Here is a 22,910-nt window from a genome sequence, read left to right on the forward strand (position 1 = left end):
GGACTGGTCAAAGAACACTGAGGCTGTTTACAAGAAGAGTCAGAGCTGTCTCTATTTCCTGAGGGGACTGAGGTCCTTTAACATCTGCCGGATGATGCTGTGGATGTTCTAAGAGGCTGTGGTGGCCAGTGCTATCATGTTTGCTGTTGTGTGCTGGGGCAGCAGGCTGAGGGTAGCAGACACCAACAGAATCAACAAACTCATTCGTAAGGCCAGTGATGTTGTGGGGGTGGAACTGGACTCTCTGACAGTGGTGTTTGAAAAGAGGATGCTGTCCAAATTGCATGCCATCTTGGACAATGACTCCCATCCACTCCATAATGTACTGGTTAGGCACAGGAGTACATTCAGCCAGAGACTCATTCCACCGAGATGTAACACTGAGCGTCATAGGAAGTCATTCCTACCTGTGGTCATCAAACTTTACAACTCCTCCCTCGGAGTGTCAGACACCCTGAGCCAATAGGCTGGTCCTGGACTTATTTCCACTTGGCATGATTAACTTATTATTATTTAATTATTTATGGTTAATTTATGCTATATTTCTTCACTATTCTTGGTGCGGCTGTAACGAAAACCAATTTCCCTCGGGATCAACAAAGTCTGTCTGTCTGTCTGTCTGTCTGTATTCCATTCATCATGCTGCTCCTGGCTGCCTTCAAAGTGTACAACCTACAACTGGGGTTGGAAATGGGAATTGCAAAGTTTCTTAGACTTTTTCTACCATTCTGTGAAACTTTTGGGCATTACTGCTAGTGCAAGAGGAACATTCAGGTCAAAAAGTTTAATATTTACTTAATAGAACAAGGAAAATTGAACATTCCAGCACAGGGCATTGTGTTAATGATGTTGTGTCAACCTAAATAAAGCTACTCCACCATCAATCTGTGATATTTTAATGCAAATCCTAATTATCTCACAATCTGATTGCCTCCACTATCGACATCTCTATGGTGCAAAGCAAGTCACTGCTGCTAGTCTAAAATGTCCCCTACATGTGGCTCAGTTCACTTTCATAACTTACATCAGTGGACAGGAATTTCACAAGGCAAGGAATTTGATAATTATTGTTTTTTATTGCACTTTGCAGTAACATTTTATGCAAAACAGAAAAGGTAAGGATAGAGGCAAGCCGGCCCTCTAGGCCAATTAACTGAGCATCAGTGTAAGTAAAGCAGAGTGAAGCAGGATTGTGATAACTCAGTACAGCTCTTCAGCATTCTTCAGCGGGTAACAAATTGTATCCCGAATCCAATCGATGTATCTCTTTGTTAGTAAAGTGTACACCACAGGCTCTCTGGATGTTGCACAGTTTTTTTTGCCAAAGGACACAATCCCAGTATACATTTTGTCGCATATCAAAGGACCGCCTGAATCACCCTGGAAGAGAGAGAAAAAGATGAAGGTGACAATTGAGCAGAATTAGCTAAAGTGACAGACTGCAAACTGTCAGTTTGACATCACATCACAATTCATTATCCGTGCCCAGCTGTACCGAGGAGGTGTAAGTTTACTCCAGGAACAAATGCAGGCAACTTTAATGGAATGTTTCCGACAGCCCGGATTCAGTTTATTCCTAACTCAGCAGTTGTGTAGAAAACTGTCAGCTATCTGCAAATTTGACTCCGGCTGCCCAGTCAGCGTCAGGAACTGGCCACAGCGACGAGGTTTCTCGCAGGTCAGCGATGCTCATTTACAAGTACAGAAGGGATCAGCGATGAGGGTGGGACCTTGACTCTGGGTAAGCTTCTGCTAAGGTTCCCTTTTTTTCTCTCTCTTACTGTACCTAATTTAATAAATGGTCATTGTGTGTTCTTCATGCCGGATGTTGGAATTCTGGGAGACACAGAATCTCCCAGGGAACTACATCAGTACGAAGTGCGTCCAGCTGCAGCTCCTTGAAGACCGTATTAGGGATCTGGAGCAACAGCTGGATGACCTTCAGCTTGTACAGAGGAGCGAGGAGATAATCGATCAAGCGTTACAGAGAAGTAGTCACCCCTAAACTGCAGGGGGCAAGTAGCTCGGTGACTGTCAGGAATAAAAGAAATGTGAATAGGCAGAACATCCCATTGGCATTCCTATCAATAATAAGTATAGCGCTTTGGATACTGCTGTGGGGGATGAACTCTCAAGGGAATGCCACAGAGACCACGTTACTGGCACAGACCATAGGTCTGTGGTGCAGAAGGGGAAAAGAGAGAAGAGGGCAGTGAAAGTGATAGGGAACTCAATAATCAGAGGAAGAGTAGTCAGAGCAGCGCATTCTCTGGTCATGAACTGGACACCTGGATGGTATTTGCCTCCCTGGTGCTAGGGTCAAGGACATCCACAGCATTTCGGAGATGGAGGGAGAGCAGCCAGAAGTCATGGTACATATTGGTACCAATGACATAAGAAGAAAGAAAAGAGGTCCTGAACAGACGATTTAGACAGTTAGGCACAAAACTGAGAAGCAGGACCTCCAGGGTAGTAATTTCTGGAATGTTGTCTGTGCCACTTGGCAGTAAGAGTAGAAACAGGATGACTTGGCAGAGGAATGCATGGCTGAGAAGCTGGTGCAGGGGGCAGGGCTTCAGGTTCTTCGATCATTGGGATCTCTTCTGGGGGAGGTATGACCTGTACAAAAGGTACAGGTGACTTGTGAGTCCTTGTGCAGAACATTCTAGAAGCTAACTTGCAGGTCGACTCGGTGTTGTGGAAATCAAATGCAATGTTCGCATTCATTTCAAGAGGTCTTAAATACAAGAGCAGGGATGTGATGCTGAGGCTTTATTAAGGCACTGATAAGACTTTGCCTCAAGTATTGAGAACAGTTCTGCGCTTCTCATCTAAGAAAAGATGTGCTGGCATTGGAGAGGGCTCAGAGGGAGTTCACAAGGATGATTCCCGGAATGAATGGGTTATCTTACGAGGAACTTTTGATAGCTTTGGATCTGTAGCCATTGGAATTTAGAAGGATGAGGGGAATCTCATTGAAACCTTCTGAATGTTGAAAGGCCTGGACAAAATAGATGTGGAAAGGGTGCTTCCCATGGTAGGGAAGTCATGGTGAGAGCACAGCCTCAGGATAGAGGGGCATCCATTTAAAACAGAGATGTGGAGAAATTTCTTCAGCCAGAGGGTGGTGAAGTTGTGGAATTTTTTACCACAGGCAGCTGTGGAGGCCAGATCGTTCGGTGTATTTAAAGCAAATCTTGGTAGTTTCTTGATTGGACGTGGCATCAAAGGTTATGGGGTGAAGGCCAGGGAGTGAGGCTGAGGAGGAGAAAAAAGGATCAGCCATGATTAAATGGCGGAGCAGATTTGATGGGCCAAATGGCATAATTCTACTGCTATATCTTGTGGTCTTATAGACATCAAACTGTGGTAGAATGTGAAAGTTCAGAATGAAACAGATGTCAAATGCTGGTGTAGCTGTCCCTCCGCTCTGCCACTCGACTCTCCGCTGAACCCAGCTCGTGCATCTGGCCAGATTCACTTTGTACCCGACCCCCTGCTTTTAAGCAAGACTAGCTGACACAAGAACAGTAACCTCCTTCACTGAATGGAGTCACTGGTCTGAGAAATAACTAAATAATGAGAAATAGTCTATTAAATTTACTTTATCTTAACTGCTTCAATCATTTTGTATTATAATCAGTTATCTTTAAACAACTTTAAATATGCTTGTGTAGTTTTTAATCATTTTTCACTGTGAGCTGTTGAAGGCTGTCAGGATATTCATGGAGGCAAATCCTCAGGATCCAATTCCTGATTCTGCTCGGCGTCCCGAGCCTGGCCTGTCTCACAGGGCACCTCATGGGTACAGAGTGTCAGACAGACTGATCCACTCTGTCCCAACTGGATGTTAGGATCAGACACAGCACTAGATCTAGCATGATCCTTATTTTCAAATTGACGCGATTTAGAATAAATTCTCTTTACATTTTAGACGTTACATTTCTCTAGACTGACTCTGTTACCTTGCATCTGCCCATTTCATCATCACACTGACGGTAGACAAAGTTTATTGGTAGAGAAATCATAGTAAGTTATGTTGACATCTAAACTCAGGTCCTAGAGTAGTGGTCGCCAACCCGTCGATCGCGATCGACTGGTCGATCTTTGAGACTTTCCCAGTAGATCCCAAAAAAAATGAAAAATAAATACACAAATATTGTTGAGAGATTGTTTCCGGGTGGTGGGGTTTTAGTTTTGTTCTTTCTGCCCAGTGTGCATGTCCGCAGCTCCCCCGCCACGCACTACACAGTGTACTTCAGTGGTCCCCAACCACCGGGCCGCGAGGAAACGATACGAGTCATCTGCGCTGTTCCTCACTCCCTGTCACGCCACTGGTCAACTTGAACACACACGAGGTCATTACGCACGGGCGGTCATGACCCATGCGAGGTCATCAGTCGCCTAAATACTGTGATACCCTCGCGCCAGGGATTACTGGTTGGCCTCGGGTAATCGGCCGCCTCGTACGGCCGGCAAGAAGTGCCGATGCTACTGACCTGGAGCGCAGACAGATGGGCGCCGCCTCTAAACCTGTTTAGCACACCGAATGTTCATGGGGAACCCAGTGCTAAAATATTTGCAGACGACCTAATTCGGGCACAGTGTTTCGTAAGCAGCAGAGCTGCAATCTACTGAAAGTCATCCCTCGGTCGATAGATCCTACAAGGGGGGGGCGGGCATGTGTCCTGTCGCTCTCCTTGCTCGGTCAGTCACTCTCTCCGGACTGCAACTGCCGTGGCCCCGGCACGGGGACCTCGGGCCCTTACCTTGTCCTCTCACCCCACCCATGACAGGCCGCACCTGGGCAAGGCGTCTGGCGGTAGGCTGGAGTTCCGGCCCGGAGGCTGTCTAATGAGGCAATGAAGCCCTCAAAACTGCTTCGGTACCTTCAGTCCAAGCACCCTGCACTTAAAGACAAACCCACTGAGTTTTCTCAGTGGAAAAAACGTGAGCAAGCAGGACAGAAGCTAAGTGCTGTGAGCCACAAAAACTAAATTGCGGAATAGACTGGACATAAGGAACCTGCTTCGAGTATCGCTGTATTCCGGTTGAGTTTAATACGCCCCCACCTCGTCCCCTGTTGGCTGGTCCACAAGAGTATTGTCAATATTAAACTGGTCCGTGGTGCAAAAAAGGGTGGTGACCCCTGGTGTACATACATTATTTCTACTTCTGGGTTGCGGGGTTTTACTTCCAGTCTTTTCTGCCCGGTGCACATGTGTGTGACTAACCGATTTGGGGTCGATCTTGCCTTTCACTAAGGCCGAGGTAGGGGATCTTGGGCTTAAAAAGGTTGGTGACCACTATCCTAGAATGAGATTCTAGAAAATGCGAGAAAATGGTTCCTCCACAATCAACACATACACATTTTCTAATCTGATTTTTTTTTTAATCCACCTGGGGATGTGGACATTGCCTGTGAGTGTAGCATTTATGGCCTAATCTAGTTTCCCTTGGCTTCCCTAGGGTAATGCTGGACAACATTCTGAAGACTTTTTAATGTAACTGAGTAGCTCTTCAGAAAGCAGGTAAGAGTCAGTCACAGTAACACTGAGGAAAGCCCCAGTGAATCACTGGGGTTTTTATACTTAATTCAATCGCTTGATAGAAATGTTACTGATAACACGGCTAGACATCATACTCACCTTACAAGCATTCCCACTGCCTTTGCTGTCACCAACACAGATCATGTCCTTGGTTAATTTAAGACGCTGATTGCTGTTGCATTTTCTGCGATCAATTACCTCGACCTCCACCTCTTGAAGTGTGTCAGAGTAATTGTGTTTCCTTGTTTCTCCCCATCCTGCCACGGTGCACGTTGTTCCAGATTTCATGTCGGTGATTCCTCCTTTGGGAAGGTTGAGCACATTCACATACTGGTTGATTTTTGCATCAGTCTCAAGCTGTTAACACAAAAACATTGAATTCATGTATTTGTGCTCCTAAAAGTGAAGAATATCCTGAATGATCTCTTTACTCCTGAAGAGATTTGTTGGTTTATCTATTTAAATATCTTGTTTTCCAGAGTTCTGCATTTTGCAGATAAGCTACTGCCTTTTCTTCAGATGATCAAAGGGAGAGAGACTCATTTGAAAGTGACCAGTAAAGTTAAATATCAACTACATTTCATATAATGGAATTGATAATTTGTCATGAAAATTATGTGGATGATGGTTATAAAGCACTGATCCTACTGTGAAGGTTCCTCACTATCTAACTCTGTCTTTGTTAATGATGAACATCCAATAATTCAGACTTAGCTATCGCATTTCTACTTTTCATTAAAGTTTAAATCTAATTTAGTTTAAAGATACAGCACAGTAACAGGCCTTTCCAGCCGAAATACATTAATGTGACCAATTTACTTACTAACCCATACATCTTCGGATAATATCTTATCAAAACCGAAAACACACAAAGTAATTGATACAAAGATAAAAAGAAGTTGGAAAACAGAATCTTTCAGTGCCTTTTGAATGCTGTTTCAGTTACAAATAAAGAAGAATATAGCTGGAATATTAGTGATATAGAACACATTGCTGACAGAATGGTAAAGCAATCAACAAAAACATTTTGATGGACTATTATACGCTTCCTTCAAATTTACTTATTTCTTGCAATGTGTAAATTTGATTCTCTTTACTTGTTCCCTCCAAAACCATTTTGTTTGCTACCATCAAGTTGCTAAGTAATTTATTTATTCATTGAGAAATAGTGCCGAACAGTCCCTTCCGGCATTTCAAACTGCGCCGGCCGGCTAGCCACCAGCAATTCAATTCTAGTCTAAATTTACAATGACTGATTCACCTACAAAATGGCACACTTTGGACTGTGGGAGGAAACCGGAGCATCCAGAAGAAACACACGCAGTCACGGGAAAAACTTGCCGACAGTGGAAGGAATTAAACCCAGGTCACTGGTACTGTAACACGTTGTGCTAACCAGGACAATATTTCCTGGAAAAGTATGAACTAAATTAGCAACACACTGAAGTCTGGAATCTGGAATGACAATCTGCCCGTGGATGGAGCAGCATCTGCGGGAGGATTGGAATTCTCAAGAGTTCCTGCAATGGCTGCTGCAGGAAGTGAATGTGTTTTCTTGTAGGAGAGAGCAGCGGAATGATAATTAACTTGGTACCTGCCACCTTCTGTTCCGAAAGCACAATAATGTGGAGTTTTTCTTCAGGAACTTCTGTCTGATCACATTGTTATTTCTAAACTTTAGGCTTCTTTAGTGAAAACAATTTCCTCTGGGATATGATAGATCAATGCATCATCTGACCATAAAGGCTCCTGACTCATCTCACCTGGATCGATTAGATAAAGCTAGGTTACAGTGGACCAAATCACTGATAGAAAATGTCACGTGATCATTTGCTAATGATGCTTGCTGAAAACTTTCTTTACACGTCAAGGGGGAGTTTAACTGCGATATTGCCCAGGCTTAGACAGCTCAAGTTCAAGTTCAGCATATTGTCATTCAATCGTACACATGTATACCACCAAATGAAACATTCCTCCTGACCAAGGGCACAAGACAGTACTGTACCTCAAACACATAATACATAAAGTAATATTGCCACAAATAAATTAATAAGTTGCACAGTTAAAAAGTAAAGAGTACAAGCTACTGGCGCTTCATAACTGATGAGACCTGGGTGGTAACAGGGAGTTGAGTCATGTTACAGCCTCGGGGAAGAAGCTGTTTCTCATCCTCACAGTTCTTGTCGTATTTCTATCGAACCACCTGCCTCACGGTAGGGGGTCAAAAAGATAGTGGGACTGATGGAAGGGACCATTGCCAATACTAAGGGCCCTGTGTACGCAGCACTCCTGATAAATATCTCTAATGGTTGAAAGATGCACTCTGGTGATCCCCTCAACAGTCGTCACATTCCGTTTTAAGGACTTGCAGCCAGATGCCTTGCAATTCCATACCAGACAGGAATCAGTGTAAATTTTCCCCACTAGAAATACGTCTCATCCCGCTCAATGAAGCCAGACTACAGTTATTATTCTTAAGCCAGAAAATATTGCTAATGCAGCAAAGTAAAGATTTTTAAAACTGTGTAAGAATGACAGAAAAAAATCATACTTCCAGCAGCATGATATCATTTCCCTTTTTGAAATTGATGTATTCTGGATAGGGAATCTGTCTGATGATGCGTCGTTTTTGTTCACTTTTCTCATTCTGGGAAAGAGAATGTATTCCAAGAACTGCTTGAAGAAACTGGCCTGGTGCGATTGTTCTGCTACCAATCAAAAATAAAGATAATTAATTACTCTTTCCTTTAAAAAATAATTGACTGAAATGCGTCAGGGAGACAACAATCAAACATTAAACTTCATGGAACTATAAGGGTCAGCTACATTATATTTGGTAGTTAATGTGCATATTCCAAAAGGGGATCAATATCCAAGCGAGGGCCAACACTATGCTCCTAGTTAAAGTTGTTTTAATACATTCATCAAACAAACTCGTTTTAAATCACTCTTGTGCTTACTTATTTGTGGAATGGGTATCATACATACAGTTACCTCTTTATTAGGGGCACCTGTACACCTGCATGTTAATACAAATATCTAATCAGCCAATCATGTGGCAGCAACTCAAGGCATAAAAACATTCAGACATCATCAGGAAGTTCAGTCATTATTCAGACTATACATCAGAATGGGTAAGAAATGTGATCTAAGTGAATTTGACTGTGGAATGGTTGTTGTTGCCAGACGGGATGGTTTGAGTATCTGCTGGTCTCCTGACATTTTCGGGTAAAACATTCTCTAGCTTTTACAGAGAATGGTGTGATAAAGAAGAAAAAGCATCCAGTGAGTAGAAGTTCTGTCGGCAAAAACACTTTGTTGAGGAGAGAGGGAAGATGAGAATGGCCAGACTGGTTCAAGCAGACAGGAAGTCGACAGTAACTCAAATAACCACGTGTTACACAGTGGTGTTCAGAAGAGCATCTGTGAATGCACAACATGTTGAACCTTAAAGTCAATGGGCTACAGCAGAAGACCATGAACATACACTCAGAGGTACCTAATAAAGTGGCCACGGAGTGTATATCTGACCATTCAAACTGAAACCTGCTAACAAAAATAAATGCCAATAACATGGCATTTATGTTATTAAATGAGGATTATTAATTAATGAGGATTATATATTAATGAGGATGTGACACCAGTGTAAACAGAATTATTTTAAGAAAGCTAAGCACTTGTATGTTAATCACAAAATATCTTTTTCACTCATAAACCACATAGCTTACTCTTCACAGTGTGCTGCAGTTAGTACCCAGTTTGGTCTGATCAAAGCACCTCCGCAATAGGGAGCAAACGAACCGTTCCTGAAATCTATTTGGAGAGATGCCATATAAGGTCTTGAATGTGGTTTGACTTCATGACCTCCAATAATTTTAGCTCCGGGATCTGCAATATATAGAAGATACTGACACTTTATTTCACATACATGATTATTCACACACAGGATGTGAACATCACTGACAATGCCAGCAATTATTAGCCATCTCTAATTACCCTTGACAGGGATAACCCTAGAGTAGTTGTACCATGGCCTTGCACAGCAATTTGATTGTACAAGAGTGTAAGAAGGTGCAGAGAGTAATGGACTCAGCCCAATATGGCACTGGATCGATCGCTGTAGAAAGCGGGGGGTGGTGGGAGGTAAAGATATGATTAGTGGTCGGTTTCCTTTACAGATGGGGTACATTGCGGAGGATAATGTGTTGGATGCAGAGGCTGATGGGCGAGTAGGCAAGGACAAGAGGGACTCTATCACTATTACAGCAGAGGGAAGATGGGGTGAGTGTAGATGTACAGATAATTGTACAGAGAATGTGTAGATGGATAGAGAATTGGTTGGCTGACAGGAAACAAAGAGTGAGAGTAAACGGAACCTTTTCAGTATGGCAGGCAGTGATTAGTGGAGTACCGCAAGGCTCAGTGCTGGGACCCCAGTTGTTTACAATATATATTAATGATTTAGACGAGGGAATTAAATGCAGCATCTCCAAGTTTGCGGATGACATGAAGCTGGGCGGCGGTGTTAGCTGTGAGGAGGATGCTAAGAGGATGCAGGGAGACTTGGATAGGTTAGATGGGTGGGCAAATTCATGGCAGATGCAATTTAATGTGGATAAATGTGAGGTTATCAACTTTGGTTGCAAGAACAGGAAAACAGATTATTATCTGAATGGTGGCCAATTAGAAAAAGGGGAGGTGCAACGAGACCTGGGTGTCATTGTACACCAGTCATTGAAGGTGGGCATGCAGGTACAGCAGGCGGTGAAAAAGGCAAATGGTATGTTGGCATTCATAGCAAAAGGATTTGAGTACAGGAGCAGGGAGGTTCTACTGCAGTTGTACAAGGTCTTGGTGAGACCACATCTAGAGTATTGTGTGCAGTTTTGGTCCCCTAATCTGAGGAAAGACATTCTTGCCATAGAGGGAGTACAAAGAAGGTTCACCAGATTGATTCCTGGGATGGCAGGACTTTCATATGAAGAAAGATTGGATCGACTAGGCTTATACTCACTAGAATTTAGAAGATTGAGGGGAGATCTTATTGAAAGGTATAAAATTCTAAAGGGATTGGACAGGCTAGATGCAGGAAGATTGTTTCCGATGTTGGGGAAGTCCAGAACGAGGGGTCACAATTTAAGGATAAAGGGGAAGCCTTTTAGGACTGAGATGAGGAAAAACTTCTTCACACAGAGAGTGGTGAATCTATGGAATTCCTGGCCACAGGAAACAGTTGAAGCCGGTTCATTGGCTATATTTAAGAAGAAGTTAGATATGGCCCTTGTGGCTAAAGGGATCAGGGGGTATGGAGAGAAAGCAGGTACAGGGTTCTGAGTTGGATGATCAGCCATCATCATACTGAATGGCGGTACAGGCTCGAAGGGCCGAATGGCCTACTCCTACACCTGTTTTCTATGTTTCTATGTACAAGAAATGGAGGAAATTCAAGTGAGAGGAGCATCAATAGTAGAGGGAGAGAAACCCAAAAGCATCCCGGGAATAGATGTGTTGAAGGTTTTAGAGGGAATTTGGGGATTAGCACATTTGCACTTAACAAATGACTTTGGTTACAAGTGTCCGTATCTGAGTATGCATTGTGGATTTAATTTGGAGAGCATCTCTGAACAATGGGTTCATAAAAGTCATCAATCACAGACTAGACAATGTTGATAAAAATTCATTAAAATCAGATGTCTGTCGTGTGCATGCAAATCAGGAGGTGTGAAGTTTGTGTGTTGTTTCAAAGAAAGTATTGTCCATACATTGTAAATATAAAGTTGTCCTTTGATGTTGAGCACATAAAATATTGAGCCCCATGTTGGGCCTGGAGATCTTTCGACCAAAAGCGTCTCCGAATGATGCCTGCTGCACCTTGTTTTGTCGAATAAGGAAGCTGCTTTGTATCTACCAGTAATTTTCTCCAGCGATTTCATTCACGCAACAACACTTGGTGTCAGGAGTGGGATACCTTCCTGACCCATCGTGTGGCCAGTGATTTCAGCAGTCTAACTGGGTGAGTATTTTATGAAATAGCATTTAAACTTGGATCTGTTCGGGTTGGTGGTACACGGGAACACAAACATGGAGAGCTGAACTGGTAGGCATAAATGTGGTGTGTGTGTGTGCATGTTTGTTTATGTAAGAGACAAAACTTTGCGTGTTAATTTGGTGAGACGAAGCCACCAGTTGTGAAGGGTGGTTATTGACAGTTCACGACACCAGAGTGGGGACGTGGAAACTCATCCGATCGAGGAGCTGCATTTCAGAGTACACGTTTTGCGAGTGTGATGTGAAGAATACTGCAGACGTCATGTGTTCAGGTACTCAAAAGTGGCAGATTGCGGAGTACATACTCTGCGGTTTTAAGGAAGAACTGTTTAGCTGGTACCCGTCATTTCTATTTCGCATAGTGTGGGAATTATTGTGGAGATATTTCAGGGAGAGGTTCACCAGATGCACACTAAAGATATACACATGTTGGTAAAAGCAAAGTGCCCAAGGAATACGTGGAACCGTCTGGCCCAGGGGGTGCGGGATGGTCCATGGGCAACTACTGGGAATGCCAAACAATGAAGAAAGATATCGCTCTTTTAAAGGAGAAGTGAGGCGGTGACTGGGGGGAGGTGGGAATAACCGGGGAACGATAATGGCTGTGAGCTGATGACTCAGCCATGGATTATGCAGAATGTAAATATCGAGCGTACGAGGAATATTCAGGATTGGATAATCCTGGGAGGGACGACCCAATCTTCCTAAAAATGCTGATGGAAGACCTGCGCTCAGCTCACCAGGAAGGTTTAGATTTCGGGATAACAGTGGGGTCGGCCTACTCTGTGATAGTTCTGTGGGCCTGTGAGATAGACCGAAGAAAGTGCAAGAGAAATTGTAAAGCAGCTGTAGTAGATGCAGCTACTGTGATGTGTTCTGTTTGCTGGCGGCCAGCTCACAGAGCATGGAACTGCTCGAGTAGATGTGGGAGGGTAAAGGAGTTCATATGCTACAGATGTGACTGATACGACGTACATGGTTGAAGGCAGTGACCAAAAAAGAGGAAAGAAAAACAAGTGAACAGCACAGTAGACACACAATCTCTCACCCCATCAACACCCAGTCTGACCAAACTGACCGTCCATCAGATCGTAGAACGGTGAAGACACCGCCTGGGTCAGTAAAAGATGCGGCGATGGCCCCCACGGCCTGCGCTGGTGACCCGCAGATGTACACAACTGCATTGTTAGGGGGGCCGGAAATGCGATATCTTTGTGGACCCAGGAGCATTGATATCAATAACTGACCTATCCTTGCCAACAACTGGACAGGCTATTTATATTAGGGGTGGAGGAGGGAAAACAGTGAAGGCAGAAAGAAGCGAGTGGCAAATACTTGAAACTGGGGGAGTGCAGCTTCCAGTGTATTTCTAGGTATCTCCAAATAATGAGGGCACCATCCTTGGAATAGACACCCTAAAGGAAGCAGGGGCATTTATAGGCTCGGGAAAGGGAGAAGTAATAAGACAGTGAGTATAGGAATAGAGTGAGGTGGAGGATAAATGTGTGGCTGAGGGATTGGAGCAGAGGGCAGGAATTCAGATTTCTGGATCATTGGGATCTCTTTTGGGGCAGGCATAACCTGTACAAAAAGGATGGGTTTGCACTTTAATACAAGGGGGACCAATATCCTGGCGGGGAGGTTTGCTAAGTCTATTGGGAAGAATTTAAACTAGAATTGTTGGGGGGTGGGAACTGAACTGAGGTGGCGGAGGAAAGGGAGGTTGGCTCTCAAATAGGGAAAGCTTGGAGACGGTGCAAAAGGGAGGATGGGCAGGTGATAGAGAAGGAACACGCTCAGACCAATGGTTTGAGATGTGTCTATTTTAATGCGAGGAGTATTATGAACAAAGCGGATAAGCTTAGAGTATGGATCAGTACTTGGAGCTGTGATGTTGTGGTCATTACAGAGACTCGGGGCAGGAATGGTTACTTCAACTGCCAAGCTTTAGATGTTTCAGAAAGGACAGAGAGGGAGGCAAAAGAGGTTGGGGTGTGGCACTGTTGATCAAAGCTAGTGTCATGGCTGCGAAAAGGAGGAAGACATGGAGGGATTGTCTATGGAGTCTCTGTGGGTAGAACTTAGGAACAGGAAGGGGTCAATAAATATACCGGCTGTTTTTTATAGACCACCCAATAGTAACAGGGACACCGAGGGGCAGATAGGGAGACAGATTCAGGAAAGGTGTAATAATAACAGGGTTGTCATGGTGAGAGATTTTAATTTCTCAAATATTGATTGAGATGGGGTGGAGTTTGTTAGGTATGTTGAAGAAGGTTTCTTGACACGATATGTAAATAAGCCTAAAAGAGGAAAAGCTGTACTTGATCTGGTATTGGGAAATGAACCTGGTCAGGTGTCAGGTCTCTGAGTGGGAGAGCATTTTGGAGACAGTGATCACAATTCTATCTCCTTTACCATAGCATTGGAGAGGGAGAGGAACAGACAAGATAGGAAAGCTTTTAACTGGAGTAAGGGGAAATATGAGGCTATCAGGCAGGAACTTGGAAGCATAAATTGGGAACAGATGTTTTCAGGGAAATATACGGAAGAAATGTGGCAAATGTTCAGGGGATATTTGCGTGGAGTTCTGCATAAGTACGTTCCAATGAGACAAGGAAAGGATGGTAGGATACAGGAACCATGGTGTACAAAGGCTGTTGTAAGTCTAGTCAAGAAGAAAAGAAGAGCTTATGAAAGGTTCAAAAAACTAGGTAATGACAGAGATCTATACGATTATAAGGCTAGCAGGAAGAAGCTCAAGAAAGAAATTAGGAGAGCCAGAAGGGGTCATGAGAAGGTCTTGGCAGACAGGATTAAGGAAAACCCTAAGGCATTCTACAAGTATGTGAAGAGCAAGAGGATAAGGCATGAGAGAATAGGACGAATCAAGTGTGATAGTAGAAAAGTGCGTATGAAACCAGAGGAGATAGCAGAGGTACTTAATGAGTACTTTGCTTCAGAATTCACTACGGAAAAGGATCATGGCGATTGTAGGGATGACTTACAGTGGACTGAAAAGCTTGAGCATGAAAATATTAAGAAAGAGGATGTGCTGGAGCTTTTGGAATGCATCAAGTTGGAAAGGTGACCAGGACCGGATGAGAAGTACCCCACGCTACTGCTGAGCCTCTGGCGATGATCTTTGCATCATCAATGGGAACGGGAGATATTCCAGAGAATTGGAGGGTTGCAGATGTTGTCCATTATTCAAGAAAGTGAGTAGAGATAGCCCAGGAAATTATAGACCTGTGAGTCTTACTTCAGTGGTTGGTAAGTTGATGGAGAAGATGCTGAGAGAAAGGATTTATGAACATTTGGAGAGGCATAATATGATTAGGAACAGTCAGCAGGGCTTTGTCAAAGGCAGGACATGCCTTACGAGCCTGATTGAATTTTTTGAGGATGTGACTAAACACATTGATGAAGGAAGAGCAGTAGATGTAGTGTATATGGATCTCAGCAAGGCATTTGATAAGATACCCCATGCAAGGCTTATCGAGAACGTAAAGGCATGGGATCCAAGGGGACATTGCTTTGTGGATCCAGAACTGGCTTGCCCACAGAAGGCAAAGAGTGGTTGTAGACGAGTCATATTCATCATAGAGGTCGGTCACTAGTGGTGTGCCTCAGGGTTCTGTTCTGGGACCATGCTCTTCGTGATTTTTATAAATGACCTAGATGAAGAAGTGGAGGGATGGGTTAGTAAATTTGCTGATGACACAAAGGTTGGGGGTGTTGTGGATAGTGTGGAGGGCTGTCAGAAGTTACAGCAGGACATTGATAGGACGCAAAACTGGGCTGAGAAGTGGCAGATGGAGTTCAACCCAGAGTAGTGTGAGGTGGCACATTTTGGCAGGTCAAATATGATGGCATTAATGGTAAGATTCTTGGCAGTGTGAAGGATCAGAGGGATCTTGGGGTCCGAGTCCATAGGACACTTAAAACTGCTGCGCAGGTTGACTCTGTGGTTAAGAAAGTGTATGGTGCATTGTCCTTCATCAAACGTGGGATTAAGTTTAGGAGACGAGAGGTAATGTTGTAGCTATATAGGACCCTGGTTAGACCCCACTTGGAGTACTGTGCTCAGTTCTAGTCGCCTCACTACAGGAAGGATGTGGAAGCCATAGAAAGGGTGCAGAGGAGATTTACAAGGATGTTGCCTGGATTGGGGAGCATGCCTTATGAGAACAGGTTGAGTGAACTCGGCCTTTTCTCCTTGGAGCGATGGAGGATGAAAGGTGACCTGATAGAGGTGTATAAGATGATAAGAGGCATTGATCGTGTGGATAATCAGAGGCTTTCTCCCAGGACTAAAATGGGTAGCATGAGAGGGCGCAGTTTTAAGGTGCTTCGAAGTAGATACAAAGGAGATGTCAGGGTTATGTTTTTTACGCAGGGAGTGGTGAGTGCATGGAATAGGCTGCTGGCGGCAGTGGTGGAGGCGAGTGTGATAGGGTCTTATAAGAGACTCCTGGACAGGTACATGGAGCGCAGAAAAGTATAGGGTTATAGGTAACCCGAGATCATTTCTAAGGTAAGGAAATATTCGGCACAGCTTTGTGGGTTGAAGGGCCTGTATTGTGCTGTAGGTTTTCTATGTTTCTATGTCAGGGGCAGTGATTGTGTACAGCCAATAGAATACACAGCCTGGCTTGCATAGTCACAGTTGCCCCAATCATCAGAGACTGGAGCCAGGATTGTTTCCATGGGTTACTTTATCAGCTGTTCCCAGAAGTATGGGATAGACACAATCAAGATTGTGGTCAAGTAAAGATAAACCCAGTTAATATAGAGGGGGGTTTGTATAATCCCCATGAGCAGTACCCTATAAAACTGACACACTGACCGCTGTTCAGAGTATAGTGACGGAACAAACACAGCAGAGGGTATCAGAGAGATTGCGGCAACTACTAACTCGCTTATATGGCCAGTTAAGCAACCCGATGGATCATATCCATTAACAAAAGACGATCCCGCTCTTTAAAAAACCACGGTGAGATTGCATCCCATTGTGGCAAGACCAGCAACAATCCAGAACGGCCTTTCTCCAGAACGTAAAGTTATTTTTCTGTCCTGGATATCGCTAATGGAGTTTGGGTGCTCCCCTAAGCACATGAGTCTCAAGAACAATTTGCGTTCACTCTGAGTGGGCAGCAGTATACATGGACCAGACTCCCCCAGGATTTCCACAATAGCCCAGCCATTTTTCCATAAGGTCGTGGCACAGACTTTGGAAAAGTTCTATCTAATGTCGTACGGATCGACCAGCTTAGACAATATGCAGATGATCTACCAATTGCTTTGAAAGATGAAGCAGGTCATTTAGGGGCAATAGCCAGTGTTTTAGAGATACTGCAAGGCAACGGGGGTTTAAAATCAGTTCACACAAGGCTCAGATAGGAAGCCATACAATACCTAGACTACACCATTTCCCAGGGTCAGATGACAGAGACTCAGCAAACAGACTCATGCCCCGTCCAGTAAACATTAAGGGAGTGAGGAAAGTAACGGGTCTATTTAATTACTGTCGTAATTTCATTCTAGGGATCTCAGCACCTGATCTAGGCCTTGATTAAAGGAGGGAAGCCCCTCTGGAGGAAGTGAGTTAGGAGACAGATGAGAAAAGGGCTTTTACAGATATCAGGAAAGCCCTGGTCTCTGCACCTGAGTGAGTATTACCCAATGTGGCTCACCCCTTTCACTTGTACTGCAGCATCGAGGGAGGGCACTTCGACACAGTTGTGCTGCAGGTCCATGGGGATACAAGAAGGCCAGAGGCCTATTATTCAAACAGACACCCGTTGCAGAAAGACTTCCCTGCTGCCTAGGAACTTCAGACTGCACCGTGTGGTCAGTGCAAGTAAATGAACCAGTTGTAGTGGTGGGACAACTCAGACTACACACACCCCATACCCCATAGAGCTCCTGAAGACGGGGGCAGGCAGAGAGCAGTCACAGATAGCAGAGGGCCAGGTATTCGGCATGGACACCTAATACAAAAACTGCTGGAAGCAGTGAGTCTGCCAGCAGATGTGGCGGTCATCAAAGTGAAAGCTGACCAGAAAGGGGAGAGTCAGGAGCAGAAAGGAATCGAGTGGGCAGACATCACTGAGAAGAAGGAACAACAGCCAATTGAAACTGCAAGCCTGCAGAAAGATATGACAGAAGCCGGTTTAGTCAAATTCTATAAAGAGGTGGAGGCAGAAGGGAAGGAGACATGGAGGAGAAAGGGTGCAAAAGGAGGGACCAGAGAGGAGCTGGGCACACGGGGAGGAAGGATTCGTGGTACTACCATGTGTTAGGGAGATACGACTGGAATTATATCATGGGGTGATGCATCAGGGAAGGCAGAGCATGATTACCACCCTGTGGCAGGACTGGTGGTGGCCAGGGATGGGCGGGCTGTTGAGAAATCCTGCCATCATTGTTTCAAATGTGCCCAGCATAACTCTGGTAAGGGCATAAATCTACATTTGGCAAATCAGTCACAGCCAAAGGGACCCTGGGGAAACATCCAGATTGACTTCTTGGGACCCCGACCCAAAAGCAGGGGGAATAGCTACAATCTAGTAATTCCCGATCACTTCACCCGGTGGGTAGTGGCTTTCCCAACAAGGATGGATTCTACCACATGGATTCCAGTTCAGGAAATCCTCCCAAGGTGGGGAACCCCAGTCCAGCTGGACTCGGATCAGGGAGCACATTTCACAGGGAAAGTGATGAAGGAAATATGCCAACTGTTAGGGGTGGATGAGACCACAGATGGTACTTTTAACACGTAACACTTGCGTCTGTGTGCAGACTCGGCAAGGCAGCCACTGGAAACACAGGACTGTGGTTAAACCACCTTCCTGTTGCTCAAATGTACAGCGATCCTAAGAGATGAACATCAGCCGGACACACCAGACCTGACCACAGTTGATGGAAACACACTCACAGGAAACGCAAAGGCAGAAGACACATTACTTTACGGCTCTTGATCTCAATCCCATGGTTAATAAAGGCCAACGCAACCTACACTTTCTTAACAACACTGTCAAATTGCACAGCAGCCTTGATTGTCCTCTCCATATGGACCCCAAGATCTCTCAGATCCTCCACACTGCCAAGAGTCTTACCATTCTGTCTTCAAATTGGACCTACCAAAATGAATCACTTCACACTTATCTGGTTTGAAGTCCATCTGCCACTTCTCAGCCCAGTTCTGCATCCTGTCGATGTCCCGGAGTAACTCTGAAAACCCTCCAGAATATCCACAACACCCCCAACCATTTGTGTCATCAGCAAACTTACTAACCCACCCTTCTTCTTCATCCAGGTGATTTATAAAAATCACAAAAAGGAGGGGTCCCAGAACAGCTCCCTGCAAAACACCACTGGACACCAACCTCCATGCAGAACATGAACCATCTACAACCACCCCTTGCCTTCTGTGTGCAAGCTAATTCTAGATCCACAAAGTAAGGTCTCCTTGGATCCTGTGTCTCCTTACTTTCTGAATGAGCCTTGCATGGAGAACCTTATCAAATACCTTACTGAAATCCATATACACTACATCCACTGCTCTACCTTCATCAATGTGTTTTATTACTTCCCCAAAAAATTCAGTCAGGCTCGTAAGGCATGACCTGCCTTTCACAAAGTCATGCTGACTATCCCTAATCAGATTATGTCTCTCCAAGTGCTCATAAATCCTGCCTCTCGGGATCTTTTCCAACAATTTGCCCACCACTGAAGTCACACTCACTGGTCTATAATTTCCTGGGTTATCTATGCTCCCTTTCTTGAACAAGGGAACAACATTTGCAACCCTCCAATCCTCCGGTACTTCTCCCATCCCTATTGATGATGCAACGATCATCGCAAGAAGCTCAGCAAACTCCTTCCTCGCTTTCCAATGTAACCTAGGGTATATCTCATCTGGTCCTGGTGACTTATCTAACTTAATGCTTTTCAAAGGCTCCAGCATATCCTCTTTCTTAACGTCTATATGCTCAAGCATTTCAACCTGCTGTAAATCATCCCCACAATTGCCAAAGTTTTTTTCCTGGTGAATACTGAAGCAAAGTACTTATTAAGAACTTCTGCTACTTCCTCCGACTCCATGCACACATTTCCACTATCACATCTGATTGGTCCTATTCTCACACAGCTCATTCTCCTGCTCGTCACATACTTGTAGAATGCCTTGGGGTTTTCCTTAAAACTGATCACCAAGGCCTTCTCATGGCCTCTTCTGGCTCTCCTAATTTCATTCTTAAGCTCGTTCCTTGTAATTTTCTAGAGCTCTAACAGTACCTAGTTTCTTGAAATTTTCATAAACTTTTCTTTTCTTCTTAACTAGATTTTCTACATACTTTGTACATCGTGGTTCTTTAACCCTACCATTCTTTCCCTGCCTCAATGCAACTTACCTATGCAGAACCCCATGCAAATGTTCCCTGAACATTTGCCACATTTCTGCCGTGTATTTCCCTGAGAATATCTGTTTCCAATTTATTCTCCCAAGTTCCTACCTAATAGCATCATATTCCCCCCACCCCAATTAACCGTTTTCCCAAATTGTCTGCTCCTATCCCTCTCCAGCACTATGGTGAAGGAGGTAGAGTTATGGTCACTATCTCCAAAATGCTCTCCCACCAAGAGATCTGACATCATACCAGATTCATCTCCCAATACCAGATCAAGTACAGCTTCTCCTTGAGTTGGCTTATCTACATATTGCATCAGGAAACCTTCCTGAACACACCTAACAAACTCTAGCCCATCTAAACTCCTTGCGCTAAGGAGATGCAAATCAATATTAGGAAAGTTAAAATCTTGCATCACAACAAACCTATTGCTATTGCACCATTCCATAATCTGCCTCCCTATCTGCTCCTCAATATCCCTGTTACTATTGGGAGGTCTATAAAAACATCCAGTAAGGTTATTGCCCCTTTCTTGTTCCTGACATCCACCCACAATGAATCAGCAGACAATCCCTCCATGACTTCCTCCTTTTCTGCAGCTGTGACACCATCTCTAATTAGCAATTCCATGCCCCTCCTCTTTTGCCTCCCTCTCTGTTCTTTTTGAAACATCTAAAGCCTGGTATTCTGTAATGAAGGCTGGTTGCTGAGCTGAATAACATAGAATAGAAAATATACTGGCAAAAGTTAACAGAGACAGCAGGTTCCACAACTTCGATAGCATGGCAGATTGAGAAGGACTGCACATGGCTTCTGAAGACAGTCACCCCCAGCCCGAATGGGGAATGAATAGAAATGAGCTGGACCCTTTCAGCATTCATTCAAATAGAGACCACACCAACTCCTTCCTGTACATCGACGAGAGGGCCTGTGATGCACTTGCTGGTGCCCCGGGAAAGAGAGTGTTTTAGCTTGGGGTAGGGGATGGGTGGAGTTCTGAGCAGGGCATTTTTCTGCCCTATTTGAGTAGATCCTCCTTTAGGTTGGTGCAAATTTATTTTTGCCCAGGAGGATCAAGACAAGGGTATGCTAGAGCGATGTCTGGGTTTAGCAAAAATGACTTTGGCTACCAGTCTTCACATTTGAATATGTATTGTGGATTTAATTTGGAGTGCAGCTCAGATCAATGGGTTCCTAAAAAAGCTGTGAATCCCAGACCAGACAATGCTGATTAAAGTTCATTTTGATGTCTGATGTGGCTGCCAATCAGCAGGTGTGAAGTTTGTGCGTAGTCAAAGAAAGCATTGTCCATATATTGTAAACATGGAATTGTTCTTTGATGTTTAGCACATAAAATATCGAGCCCTATGTTGAGCCTGGAGACCTTTCGACCGGAAGCATCTCCATATCATGCCTGCTGTAGCTTGTTTTGTCGAATAAAGAAGCTGCTCTGTATCTACCAGTACTTTCTCCGGTGGCTTCATTCATGCTCCTACAGAAGACAAAAAAACTGAGAAAAGGGAATAGCATTTTACAGGAGATAAATTGGGAACAGGTATAGTCGAGATAACCATGGAAATCTGTAGGTTTGTAAAAGATGACAGCTGACAGTCTGGGGTCAGCGGGATCAAGAAAGTAGAGGGAGGTGTCAGAGGAGGACCAAGTGAATTTAAGGAAAAAGTGGAAGTTAGTGGCAAATTGATAAAATTGACAAGCGTACGAATGGTGCATGAGGTAGCGCCAATGCAGTCATCAAAGTAGTGGAGGAAGAGTTGGGGAGTCCAACCTGGGAAGGCTTCACACATAGACTGTTCTTCATAGATGACAAAGAGGCAGGCATAGCTTGGGCCCATGCGAGTGCCCATGGCCACCACTCAGAATTCAACACACAAGAATTAATTTCCACAGCTTCTCATGAATCCTAAAGATAATAATATTTAGTTAAAAATTAAATATTATGAAGTAGATTTCCAGGAAAAGTTCATAGTAGTACGAGGAGACACAAGAAACAGCAGATGCCACGGGCTGGAGAAACAGTAAGCTGACACTTCTACAATTTCCTTCCCTCCATAGATGCTGCTTGACATGTTGCTCATTGAAATTTTGTAACCACATTTTATATAGTTGTCCTCTCCAAATTAGAAATAAAATTACAAGGAAAAACAACAAAGCAGACATCTATTGGCATATATAGAAGATAAATATTAATGTAGCTAAAACAGTAAATATACAGTACTTACCATAAACCATTATTATAATGTGCATCATAAATTAAATATAATTAAAATAAATGCTTTCCTGAATGGAAAATATTTAAGTATTCCTTATTTTGCTACTTACACGCTGGAGCTAGGAAGACGACAATTAACAAAACAAGTGGAATGTACAGTGAAGGATTCATCATTGTTTCTTCTGTGATAACACCAAAGTTATTGAATTTATAATGAACTTGGAGGGAAGTGGTTTATTTATTTCAGTGTTCCCCACCCCCAAACCACTAATGAATGTGAAGATTTGCAAATCTACTGTTCTGAATCAACATCAGTTATGGAAAGTCACATGACAGGGACATAGTGAACCTGAAATTTTCCGCAAACATTCTGGGTTTCAGGGAGGGATTCCTTTTAATTCTGATGCCTATCTCTTTACATTTCATTGAAATTCTGTAACCTGAGAACATATAGAAAATATTTATTCCAATCCTATGTGAATGCATGCTAAATGATATCTTAAAAGATCAATTAAATTTGAGAAACGTCATTTGAATATGTCACTTTATTGCATTTACTTTAAAATATTGACAATCCAAATCCAAATGATATTATTACACTGGATTAATATAGATGGCTTCCTTTTATTCACAGATTTGGGAAGATTGGAAAGAGCCGATGGCAATATC

At 43.8% G+C, this 22,910-nt stretch overlaps 1 protein-coding gene across 1 annotated transcript; it reads right to left on the bottom strand.

Annotated features, from left to right (window-relative positions):
• Positions 1 to 1,056: 1,056 nt before the first annotated feature.
• On the bottom strand, positions 1,057 to 22,407 carry LOC140737786 (granzyme K-like). The gene is made up of 5 exons (XM_073064423.1): positions 22,352 to 22,407; positions 9,278 to 9,437; positions 8,101 to 8,257; positions 5,649 to 5,906; positions 1,057 to 1,380 (listed from the first exon to the last, which is right to left on the bottom strand). The coding sequence occupies exons 2-5, from the start codon at positions 9,379 to 9,381 to the stop codon at positions 1,201 to 1,203; spliced, it is 699 nt and encodes a 232-aa protein (XP_072920524.1). The 5' UTR covers positions 9,382 to 9,437; positions 22,352 to 22,407; the 3' UTR covers positions 1,057 to 1,200.
• Positions 22,408 to 22,910: the final 503 nt, after the last annotated feature.

Source organism: Hemitrygon akajei, chromosome 13 (genome assembly GCF_048418815.1).
Source record: "Hemitrygon akajei chromosome 13, sHemAka1.3, whole genome shotgun sequence".
NCBI classification, from domain to species: Eukaryota; Metazoa; Chordata; class Chondrichthyes; order Myliobatiformes; family Dasyatidae; genus Hemitrygon; species Hemitrygon akajei.